Below are 12,805 nucleotides of genomic sequence, written 5' to 3'. Positions count from 1 at the left end.
GTGACAAATTCAGGCTTTATTTGTATAGCTCATTTCACACAAAAAGCAACATTTTGTTTTAGTTAGGTTTTTTGGTCCAACACAAACCTCCAAACAGCTTTAAAGCTTTGTGGTATAGATTTTCCAAGCCTGTGGAAGTCCTCCGGAGAGATTAACACTTCCAATTCTTCCGAAAGATATTCCCCTATATGGTGTTTTGATGATTTCTAACACGTTTCTACAAAGTCTTCCATAAATATTCAGTTGGATTGAGATCTGGAGATGAAGGTCATGGTATCAAACCTTTCAGAGACTCGTCATACTCTGCATCTGACAGGCGACAAAAGTTATTGGACTCAAACTCGACATCTCTTGATAACATGGTATGCATCTATATATCTTTGCCCATTGTGAAATTCCAGGTCAGATTTGACTGTAATGATCTAATTTGAAAACTGAAACACCAAATAAGTGATTGCATGAGTATATCCACCTCCTTGGTTATTCAAAAGTTACATCATAAAGGTATTTTCATAATCACTGAGAAGTAGTCATATCAGATTTGTTGTATTTTTGGTCTGAAAAACAGGTTCAAATAAAAACTATCTTTACTTCCTTCTGTCCCTTGTGCAGCTGGAATGAGGTCACTTTCAAGTAAAGGAAAATGTAAGTCACAAGATCACTGTAGGAATTAAACTATTTGTGTTTTTCCCCCAAAACACAAAGAACCAGCAGGCCAGACACTCACACGTAGGTGTTTATCTGGTGGCAGTGACAGATTACATTACAGAGATTACTATAATCAGATTTTATGTCACTCACCCACTTTTTAAAAAAATCATCTGCAAACATTTTGAAAGAAAAGTTGCTGCTAGTCAAAAACATGAAAGGAAGAGAGATCTTTGTTTTTTATATAAGAATATTTTTCTGATAAAATGGATTGACCCTCCTGTTGTCCTTGAGTCAAGGAAGGAAGGGAGGAAGAAGGAAGGAAGAGGGAAGGGAGGGAGGGAGAAGAAACAAAAGGAGGAAGGAAGGGAGGAAGAAGGAAGGAATGTAGGAGGGAGGGAGGGAGAAAGGAAACAGGAAGGGAGGAAGGTAGGAGGGAGGGAGGGAGGGAGAAAGGAAAACAGGAAGGGAGGAAGGAAGGAAAGAATGACAGAGGAAAGAAGGAAGGGAGGAAAGAAGGAAGGAAGGAGGGAAGGGAGGGAGGGAGAAGGAAGAAAAGGAGGAAGGAAGGGAGGAAGAAGGAAGGAAAGGAATGAGGACAGGAGGGATGAAGGAATGTAGGGGGGAGGGAAGGAGAAAGGAAACAGGAAGGGAGGAAGGTAGGAGGGAAGGAGGGAGAAAGGAAAACAGGAAGGGAGGAAGGAAGGAAAGAATGACAGAGGAAAGAAGGAAGGGAGGAAAGAAGGAACACGGGAGGGAGGAAACAAGGACAGAAGGATGGAAGAAAAAGAAGGAAGGGAGGAAGGAGGAAGTAAGAAGGAATGAAGGACGGAGGAAAGAAGGAAGGAAGGAGAGAGGGAGGGAGAAAGGAAAACAGGAAGGGAGGAAGGAAGGAAAGAATGACAGAGGAAAGAAGGAAGGGAGGAAGGAAGGACAGAAGGATGGAAGAAAAGGGGATGGAGGAAGGAAAGAAGGAAGGGAGGAAAGAGGGAGGAAGGAAAGACAGAGAGGAGGGAGGGAGGAAGGACAGACAGAAAGAAGGAAGGGAGGAAAGAAGGAACAGTCAAAACAGACAGGTTCAATTTGACCCGGGAGGACGACATGAAGGTTAAAGAGATTTAATATAAATTATTCAGCAATTAACCGAGTTCATATGAGAGCAAACAATATTAATATTTTTTGCAGTCTAATTTTCGTTTCATTCTGGTTTAAAACAGTATAGTTTACCATTAAAATCAACTTTTATATACAATTACATGCAGATATATTTATTTATATTTATATGTATCCATATTTAATGTCTTTCACAGTCGAAAACAGACTAGATATTAGTTGTGTTATTGTCACACCGGCTCCTCTATCCTCATGAGTCCAGGCCCTGTGTGAAAACTTATAACACGGGGACGCCCCCAAGCGGTGGACAGCAGCGTTACAACACCCAACAGCATCTAAAAATACTTAAGTTTCGGTTTCCAATCATCAGAAACGATACCAACTTTTCCCTGCTCAGCCGAACCGAGCAGTCACTCAGTCGCTTCTGTTTTCCTGATGCTGGAAGGTGGAAGAGGAAGAGGAACAGCACGATGGAGGAGTCCGAAATACTGAAATTCATCTGCGCCAATCAGGGAGCAGTAAACACCGATGAATTAATTTATAATCTAAATCCTGGCGATTCCACAGATATTTCGGAGATTATTGTTAAAAATGATCAATTTGCTTTGTGCCATCCCTTTGGGCAGCCGAAGGTGGTGGCCCGGACCGGCCTGAAGCTGTGCAGAGCCAGAGACTGTCAGGGGTCCTGCAAGGGCTTACACCTGTGTAAAAACTTCCTCTTCAGCGGAACCTGCAAATTCACTCAGTCCAGGTAAATGTGTTTGCTTGTTGATTGAGGCCTAATGGTCATGGCTCCTTAAACTGTGACTGCCTCTGATTGACAGTTGTAGAGGCCTGTGACTTCATAAACAGCTGATTTAATGTAAAATATGCTGTTATTGTGTATTTCTGTATGTATGTTTAAAGATATTCAGTGAAGAAAACCACTGTTACAGTTGGTTTCGGTGTTGTAGCTATATGTCTGTCCGTTTAAACGGCCTAGGAACACGTGGTGCGTTCGTGCACTGTTGGAAAAATCCGATATTACAGGTTTGTCATGAAAACAAACACTGAGGGAAGCCTTGTGGTGCAACAGCCACATTTAAAGGGGAAGTCCACCAACTTAACACATGAAGATCAGCCTGTTAAATCAAGTCTTCTCTGAGCTTTTCAAAAGTTAAAAGAGAAAAACCACCATGGTTTTATTCACCAGCTTGTCAGTAAGGTAGAAAAAAAGGTCATAAATGGAGTGTTCAGGACAGGCTGAAGCCCTGACAGCATTTCTGTATACTTTAACCTCAAGTTTTTGAAGTTTAGCCATGTTTAGCCTAGATATCTGACATTATAACAGTATATAATGTATAAACAACAGGAAATCACCAAAAGCACAAAATGTCTCAATATGCATCTTGTGATTCCCTCAACTTTATGGAAGTGCAGATGTCCCTTGACTGGCTGCTCTGTAATCAAATTAAAAACCTGGAATACATACAATAAACACACTTCTTACATTACCTTAGAACATTTTTGGTAGCTTCAAAACTCATAAACAAACTGCCTGCTTGCTTGTTCCAGTGTTTCACTTGCATATAGTGAATATATATGGTGAAATGACCAAATCCAGGATGCATTTTCTACTTTGAAATGTCATATGAACTCCATTCTTAGTCAGACAATGAAGGCAAGTCAGATATGATGTAACCTGTTTTTTTTTTACAGTGCTGACACAATGGTGAACTTTAGCCCTGTCAACATGATAATATAGATGGCTATCACATATGAATAAGACACTTAATACACAAGTTCAGTGCCTTTTTGCAGTAGCCAATAGAACTAATATTTTATTGAATATGCTTTGGTAGTTAGTTTTATGTTTGTCAATCATTTGCCCAAGACATTTGACTTTTATGATAGCAGCACTATGTACAACTGACTTTATGGGTTTCACATTTTCCAACTGGTATATGATAGCCTTATAAGCCTTCATATTCGTTCTGTAATGTGAAATTTGAGCTAAATTTAAACGTACTGCTGCATTTACATGACATCATGCAGAGCTTTCTGTTTCTTCTGAGCAGTTAATCTCATGACTAAACTATGTGGGGGTGTTTTACAGGAGAGGATGCAGCTTCTCCCATGATATGCACTCTGACGCCAATCTGGGGATACTGATTGAGCATGAGCTGGTGAGTCTGAGCAGGACAGAGCTGTGCACACTCCTGCTGCAGAGCGACAACACGCTCCTGCCTCAGGTAAGTCTGACAACATACAACACGCATCCACAGGAGTCATTCATACAGTGTATGATCTTTTTTTCAGACCAAGGGGATTCCTGAATTATCAATACCAAAATCCTGTTGATTAATACTTTTTTTCAACTTTATAACCAGAAGATTTTCCTAATGTCCGATCTTTCTCTGTAAAACCTGTGTTCACGATGTTAAAAATATGATGTTTTACCATGAAACAGTCTTATATTCTATAAAATACATGTAAGTCAAAAGATATGTGTCAAAGATAACACAACGTTGTGTTTGACAGCCAACACCAGAAGTCCAATATCAAACAAAAACAGCATTAAATCCAAGTGATTCATAGTGAGAGTGGGCAGGACACACATAAGACAAGACTAAATATAATAAATAATTAGTTAATTTAGTTTCCCATGGCTTCTTTTTTCTCTTATCCAGATATGTCACGATTACAACAATGGTGAGGGGTTGCACGGCCGGTGTCAGGAAGGTGACAGTTGCAAGAGACTGCACATCTGTGAGAGATACGTTATCAACGACTGCAACTGCTACAGGACTCATGATTTTGGTGCTCCACAGCCATTAAAAACCTTGCAGGATAAAGGCGTGCCCGACCATCTCTTTCGCTCCTTGAAGACAACTTATGCAAATAAAAAAGCTTTGTGGTTCTTGGTCAAAAGGGGTGATAGGGGCAATGATGGAGTGAAAGAGGGGGAATGTGATGGGAACAATCCAATGGCTGCCAGAGGGAGAGGTGGTTACCGGGGCAACAGAGGCAATAGAGGCAACAGAGGCAACAGAGGCAACAGAGGCAATAGAGGGAACAGGGGAAATAGAGGTAACAGGGGCAACAGTCAAGAGCAGCAACTAACCTGTTCCACTAATGACCTCCTGGCTGCACTCGGTTCCATGAGTGTGATCAGCGGTTGGGATCCAAATGACGACAACGGTGAACAGCAGCAAGACTTTTCCACCAGTGACGTCTATGGTGCTGCCAATGACAGTGATGCGAGCAGCGACTATGGTTCCAACAGAAGGCAAATGAAGATTCCGAATAAAACTTCCGGTGCTTTCAGAGAGAGAGGTGGTCAGGGCAACAGAGGTAACAGAGGTAACCATCAACAGCTGCAACGCAACCGTTCCACCAGTGACATCCTAGCTGCTGTCAACGCCGCAGATGACGGGCCAAACAGGAGATACGGAGAAAGGCCTGTCAGAGGTAAACTGTGGAAGCTGAAAAAGTGTGTGTCTTTTCATGTAGAAATCGCAAACTGTCCTGTAAGACAGTAAAAAAGAGCAAAGAGAATCAGATATTTGTGTGTAAAAGTATCAAAAAAAACAATACTTAATTGTGTACTTTTTTGTTTCCTTTAGATAAAACTGAGATATGTATGTACTTCATCAAAGGACACTGTAAACATGAAGGTCAGTAATCAGTGAAAGATAATGCTTCCAAACATTATTATGTACAAAATGTACTTTGCACACTTCATCCGATCAGTTTGATTAACAATCTTCTTTAACTGATGGATTCTCAGAGCGCTGTTTTAAGCATCATGACAAGATGCCGTACAGGTGGCAGATCAGAGAGGGTGACCAGTGGACCAACTTACCTGATAACGAAACGATTGAAAAGGACTACTGTGAACCTCAAAACTCATACAGGTACTTTGGCTTTGTAATGGCATTTACTGGAATTACTGTGTTCCATGTTGCCTATAAGGCATCCCTCACACTCTGTCACTACACAGTAGTTCTGAGAAGCAATTACTCTTAAACACTACCATCTTGTGGTTTATATTTACAGTTAGCAACCAAGTTTAATCTCATAACTACAACAAACCCTATCCCCCAGTTTGGTCTGCCAATCACAGCCCCAGTTGGATTGGTTTAAAATATCCAACAAATGTTGGACAGATTGCTATGAAATTTGGTACATGTCCTTGGAGCTTTTGTTTCATGCTAATTGGCAAATATTAACATGCTAACACACTGAACTGAAGATTTGGTCATACTTCAATTTGAGCACAGACAGCTGTTGTCATACACACCTTAGCAATTAGAAGAGTTTTTGTATTTGGCAGAACGACAAGAAAAGGTTTTTGTAAACAAGAATAGGACAAAGTCTGGAAAGTATAATACACTGTTTTTAGTACAAACAGTTGCACGAGATGAGAACCTGTTGGTTTGCTTGGCAGTGCGTACAGTCAGCATGGTCACAAATATTGGGCAAACCTTTGTGGACAGATGATGAAATTGATGTCACACTGACCCGTGTACCAACGGCAAATAAAATCAATTTTGAGAGCATCTTGCTTCTGTATTTAAATACAGTACTGGTTTATTGGGTATGATATAAATCAGTAAGGGATCAATCAGTGTAAATCAGTCAGATCCAAAATCAGTTTATTACAGTAACTCTTTATAGTACAGCATGAGCTGAAGTAATGATCTGAATCTTTTTATACAACAAAACGTATTTGCATTATTATGACCTGTAAACTAGAGTGAAAAGACCACAGCTAAAATGTGCATTTCAAATAAATACAATAATGTCAAATAATAATTGTGAAATTAAACTAATCTTTATTTTGCTTTTGTCCTTACTATCCCTGCAGTTCCACCAGTCTACCTGTGTATTTTGACGCGATGACCCGTGGGGTGAACCAAGTGCGACGACTCTCTACCGTTAACTCTTTAAAGGAGCCGACCTTTATCCACACCACGGAATGGGTTTGGTACTGGGAAGATGAGTCTGGAAAGTGGAACCTGTATGCTTCAGCTGTGAGTAACTGCAGTTAACACCAGAAATTCTCACTGGTGTTCATGGTTTATAGCATGACTTTGAATGACCGGTAGACTATACACACATACACAAAATATAACAAATTTCAGAAGTATAAAACACTGACAACTTCAACATACGTTAAACAGTCCAGTTCTGAATTTTGTTGCAAGTCCTGTGTTCTATAAAAGTGCTCTAATCTATAGTTTATAGAAGTAATTGATCAAGATGCCAGATGTTAGCAGCTGTTATAAACCCACTGTAGACTACCTGCCCAGCACCGAACAACAGACAGATGGACGATGAACATAGTGGATCACTGAGCAGCTAAAGAGCCGTCAATTTCCCTTAGGATTGGTGGAAACAACCATAGAGCTAAAAGTAGAATGAATATTGGACTTAAATTCAGCAGGTGGACAGATGCATGACTCGCAAGTTTGAAGTCTACAGCAATGACAGCTGATGAAACAATTCCCAACAGATAACAGTTTCAGATAGCAGCAGCAGCAGCAGCCAGCTGTTTAGGTGAAGATATGCACACTGACAACATGCCTCAGCCAGTAAAGCTAGTGGGGCGGAGAGTGGCTAAAAATGGTCACTTGAAAGGACACACCACAAACCTAAAGGTTTCTAATTTTGCTCACGACAAGAAAGAAGTAAAGCTGTCCAAGTTTCACTCTGAAGGGAAATGTATAATGTGATATTAGCTTTCTAATGATAATACTCTGTATTGGCTTTGGTCCATGTGGACTCTGACAGTCAAAGTGGAACAGGCGGTCTCTTGCCTGATATCAGACAGAATTGTCAACTCAACTTGGTGGAGTGGGCAGATTCAAAGGTCTTGACCCAGGCAAGATAGTCTCAGATTCTGCCTTTTAAAGGGACAGAACGTTAAAAACTCAAAGCACACTGGGATTGAACTACCCACTTCATCCTTCCCACTCATGAGCTACTAAGCCTGCACTGAACGGAAGATTATGTGTGTAGATGTAACCCTGTAGTTCTTAATGTTCTGTTTTATCTGTTTTTTGTTCCAGTTTTTACATTTCTTTTCTCCCTGCTGTGTTCTGTTGCTTAAGCTGCTGCCCATGCACATCATTTAAGTTTTAATCTCATCTTTTGCGGCTTTACATCCACACAAAAAAATTGAGAGGCTGCCATACTGCCTCATGAGTCGTGTGGCAGTACCTCTGAGGAAAGAAACTAACAGCAAATATTGTAGCATTATACATGTATCATACATTTTATTTGTCACGCTCCTTTGACACCAGCCCCAAATAAATTTTAAGCCAGCTTTGAAGAGATAAACAAACCAGGCCTGTATCAAATCATCAACAATCATATTAAGCTAACTAACTTATCCATACATGAAGAACAGGACCCTGTATGACACAGATCTCTGATTTGGCAGAAAAATGACTTTGAATGTTGTATTGCTGTATTTGCAGTAAACAGTAATGTTTTTGGCTGGAATTCACAATTATGTGTTTACAGCTTCTTTTTGACAATAAGCTATGCATGCTAGTCAGACTGGCTTCTGATTGTTCATTTACTTTTGAGGTAAATTCAGGCTTATTTGTATTGTATGGCAGAGTGGTGGACACAACCCAGCAGACATGGACAGTGCTAAACTGGAGGAGAAATTTCTGGCAAATAACAAAGATGTGGTGGAGTTCACCGCTGGTTCACAGTCGTATTCACTCAGTTTCCAAGGTAAACAAAGAGTGCGCAAATTATCTTTATGTTTACAGTTTTATGCATTTTTAAATATTCAAATATTATTATAATGACGTTTTTTTTCTCCCTCAGACATGATACAAACAAACAAGCGGTATGGCACTAAGAGGGTTGTGAGAAGACGGCCTCGGTTTGTTTCCGCAGCAGATGTCCGAACAGCGAAAAAGAGGTACAGTATGACATTCCAATTACACTGTTGACTCTTATATTTTTTCCAACCTCTTTATAGGCACCACCTCATAATAAAACTACCCCTAACCCTTATCTGTTTTTGTTCACAGAAGGCCTCTGGTTCAACCAAGTTTCACTGCTATACCAGACCACTGGGACAAGACACAGATTCCTGAAACAGGATACAAGGTATTATGAATAAACCATACCCTCAAACTGGATGATAGATTTGGTTATAAACATACCGTAAACATCTCTTTTGCTCCATGAATTTAAATTGTATTCCCTGGGGAAAATAATTTGTTGTATGTTTTCCAGAGTGTTTCCCTCAACCGCTCCTTAGATGAATACAAGGTGATTGAAGCTCTTTTTTGTACAACAATGAGAGGATTTGCCATCGTCAAAATTGAGAGGATTCAGAACAAAGCTCTTTGGGAAGTCTATCAGTGGTGTGTATTTCAATATACCATATGCTGAAATGTGATTTTCATGTGTTTGGTCTGGAAATTTAAAGTTCTAACACACAGCCATCTTAGAGACTGGTGAAATGACTTATTTCACAGTCAGAATTTGATCCATTTGGTCTGATAACATTTGGAATGTCTACAAGAGCTGCATCATTAAATTATTTTATCCCCATTCAAGTTAGCAGATAGCTAACTGGGAGTTAGCTGGTTCCACCAGCGTAAGTCTTTAGTGCACATACTCTGCCCATAGAGCATGTGCAGTGTTCCACGCTGCAGGTTTAAATTATATCTTCTTAGCTACAAAATCATTGTATCTGCTCAAATATTCTCTACTGTCTGGTTGTGTAGAGACTATATGTATGTTTTAAAAGAAGAAATAACATTCTTCCTCTTTCAAATGAAAAGTTGAACAAATAAGCAGTAAAATGACCATTGCTCAATTTATTTTGCTGCTACATTAGCTTATGATGGCTAATCTTAGCTAACGTTAGCAAACTTTAGGTAAGTACTGCTGTGTAACCGACCTTACTGAGACAGCTTTATTGACTTCTGTTTTTTTGCCACATTTTGGCTTTAAACATTTTCCTGAAATTGCCACTTATGTTCATAACGGTTGTTGTTACATCAGGGTTTTTTTAAACTTTAGCTCACATTGCTAAACTTGACGTAAGTTTTGTGATTTGTTTCTCCATATAAAGGCAGAAGAATCAAATGAAGACAAACAGTGGCCCTAATGTGACAGAGAAAAAGCTTTTTCATGGCACTGACTCTCAATATGTACCTGCCATCTGCAAGACCAACTTTGACTGGAGAATCTGTGGAACTCATGGAACCGCTTTTGGCAAAGGTACGTTAAAGAAATACCTTTTCTGGACTATGTACTAGGTAGAGAGCAAAAGATGTGGATTTGTTGTCTGAAATTAAATAGAACATTTATTCTGATAGGATGACTTCTTTCCTCTTTTTTGTGTTTAAGTCTCCATCACTATTGTTTGAGAGTGATAACCTCTAGTTCAGAGACATAGTCTATAGCTCCTCCCAGGGCAATATATCTACTATGTGGTCCCAAAATGCACCAAAAATACTTTTTAAAACAAAAGTGCTTTCATATCTGAAATGATGAGCTGATAAGTCGAACAACAATGCCAAAGATTCACCAGTCCCAGCTTCACGACCAGGAGATTTTTCTGCTTTTCTTTGTTGTATATGTTAGGAAACTGAATATCTTTGGGTTTGGGTTATCTGTTGCTCAGACACCTTATACAACAAATAGATTTTAAAGACCAAACAAATCATTGTGTGTTTATGATTCATTCAAAAATCATTGATAATGAAACAATCCCTAGGTGTAGCCCCTACGTGTCAGCCCTATAATGACATATTTCTCACAAAATTCCCAAATCTGAAAACTCTTTCTCTCTCAAAACTCAGGTAGTTACTTTGCCCGGGATGCCAAATACTCCCACAACTACACTGGTAACTCTGATGTTCTGAAGTCCATGTTCATCTCACGGGTGCTGGTTGGGGACTACACCAGAGGGTCCTCCAGCTACGTCCGACCTCCTTCTAAGGATGGCGGGGACGTGAACTTCTATGACAGCTGTGTAGACGACGTTACAAACCCTTCCATCTTTGTTGTGTTTGAGAAGCACCAGATCTACCCTGAATACCTGCTGCAGTACAAGAATGCCCACCCACTTGACCCATTATATGGTGCATCGCCTGCGCCTGCGCCCGCGCCTGCGCCCGCGCCTGCGCCCGCGCCTGCGCCCGCGCCTGCGCCCGCGCCTGCGCCCGCGCCTGCGCCCGCGCCTGCGCCTGCACCTGCACCTGCACCTGTCATGGTACCAGCACCAGCACCGAAACCAAGACCAGTACCAGCACCAAGACCAGTTGCCCAACCCAGCACACCAGTTTATCAACCCAGCACATCATTTTATCAACCCAGCACAGCCTCATACCAACCCCCCCACATCAACTTACAAACCCAGCACAGCCTCATACCAAACCCCCACATCAACTTACCAACCCAGCACAGCCTCATACCGATTCCAGCCCCCGTCTTACCAATCCAGACAATCTTCTCCACCTCCCCCACCAATCCCAGCCCGAAAGAAACAGTCTGATTCCTGTGTCATTGCTTAGGAATAATGGTTACATGGAACACTTTGGATAATTAGGTGATTTGATTACATATAGTAATAATATCTACTAAAGTGTGCAATGCATGGCTTTTATGCAGAATATGACAATGTAATTTAAAGTGCCTATTTATGTGTAATAAACCCCCCCCCCCCCCCCCCCACTAAAATAATTCAAATTTAAAAAGTCCTGTAGAAAAAAAACTAGTGAACAAGTATTATTAATGACTGAGCTAGCCAAGCAGCAACTAAATCACATGGAGGTGTGGTGGTGGAAGCTAACATTAAATACATAAGAAACACCTTTTTACTGTCAATCTCATGAGAAGTAGCAGTTGGTAAAATGTATCATAGACATGCCTTAGTGCAGTCCTGATAAATTTGCTCTGGAAATTTCACACATTACTATATGATTACTCATGTTTCATGGTTGTACAAAGGAACACTTGATATTTAACCTTCCTGCTGCTCAGCTCCACAACAAGCAGGGAGCGACAGAATCCTCTTTCGGCATTGCAAAAAATAAGATGGAAATGAATAGCTTCATTCGCATAATGTAAATGAGGTTTTGAGAAGAATATTTGAGCCGTTTCTGTTTCATATGGTATATCCTTGTTTTTTAAAACACTACTTTAATTTGGTTTGTTTCATTCACATTAAGATTCCACTAACTGAAAATGATTACCTTCTTATTGTACTGTTTGCAATCACTATTGATTTTTGTACTTTGAAAATAAATTCAGTACTCATGTTAAGTGCACACAGAAACACTGTTTTATTTTCAGTATTACATTACATGGTATTGTTTGTTGTGTTGTCTCTCTCTCTCTCTCTCTCTCTCTCTCTCTCTCTCTCTCTCTCTCTCTCTCTCTCTCTCTCTCTCTCTCTCTCTCTCTATCCCTCTCCATCTCCCTCTCCCTCTCTCGTAAGTGAATTAAAAAATGCCACCAGCAGTCAGTTCGGGCCTTTTAGTGAAATGAGGCAGCACATGAAAAATGATCAATATGGCTGCTGGTGCTTCCTGTGATTTAAGACATTAGGCTTGCAAATTACCCTCCCTCAGCACGTACACACACACACACACACACACACACACACACACACACACACACTCTGGCCCCCTGTTGTCTTTCCTGACAAACTGCAGCGTGAATGGGAAAATGTGTACATGGTAAGATGCAATTTAAAGGTATGTGGCAGTTATGTACATTTATTTCCAAAGTGCACTGAATCATACTACATTCATACCACTGTTATAGAAAATGCAGTGGTTTCACACCTGCCATAATTCTGTCTAAACCTGTAGGCATTTCTTGTTGCCAATGTCAGATGTGCTATATATCAAGGCTTTTTGCCTAACTACAAAATCACCAAACCCTGGTTCCAGATATACTCTGATCTGTGTAAATGTAAATTAGTTTTAACCACAGAAAATGTTAGCGCTTAAACTGCATTATTCAACATTTTTGTATTACCAATAGATCAAATGACTTGGGGCAATGTGACTGACAA

At 40.4% G+C, this 12,805-nt stretch overlaps 1 protein-coding gene across 1 annotated transcript; it reads left to right on the top strand.

Annotated features, from left to right (window-relative positions):
- The first annotated feature begins 2,173 nt into the window (after positions 1 to 2,173).
- Positions 2,174 to 11,437, top strand: si:ch73-252i11.1 (uncharacterized protein LOC553517 homolog). The gene is made up of 12 exons (XM_062443844.1): positions 2,174 to 2,512; positions 3,857 to 3,992; positions 4,431 to 5,211; positions 5,367 to 5,417; positions 5,531 to 5,657; positions 6,611 to 6,776; positions 8,370 to 8,490; positions 8,587 to 8,683; positions 8,796 to 8,874; positions 9,004 to 9,134; positions 9,851 to 9,999; positions 10,584 to 11,437. Exons 1-12 carry the CDS (start codon positions 2,232 to 2,234, stop codon positions 11,276 to 11,278), a joined length of 2,814 nt encoding a protein of 937 aa, XP_062299828.1. The 5' UTR covers positions 2,174 to 2,231; the 3' UTR covers positions 11,279 to 11,437.
- The last annotated feature ends 1,368 nt before the right edge of the window (positions 11,438 to 12,805 follow it).

Source organism: Scomber scombrus, chromosome 22 (assembly GCF_963691925.1).
Source record: "Scomber scombrus chromosome 22, fScoSco1.1, whole genome shotgun sequence".
NCBI lineage: Eukaryota > Metazoa > Chordata > Actinopteri > Scombriformes > Scombridae > Scomber > Scomber scombrus.
The sequence above is the reverse complement of the archived record's forward strand: the minus strand, read 5'-3'. Positions and strand labels throughout refer to the sequence as shown.

What these genes read in the sequence shown, in the direction of transcription:
- si:ch73-252i11.1 (XM_062443844.1), top strand. Translation starts at nt 2,232, where the DNA reads ATGGAGGAGTCCGAAATACTGAAATTCATCTGCGCCAATCAGGGAGCA. An exon ending in TTCCTGAAACAGGATACAAG is followed by an intron (nt 8,875 to 9,003) that starts GTATTATGAATA and finishes TATGTTTTCCAG; the next exon opens with AGTGTTTCCCTCAACCGCTC. An exon ending in TGGAACCGCTTTTGGCAAAG is followed by an intron (nt 10,000 to 10,583) that starts GTACGTTAAAGA and finishes CTCAAAACTCAG; the next exon opens with GTAGTTACTTTGCCCGGGAT.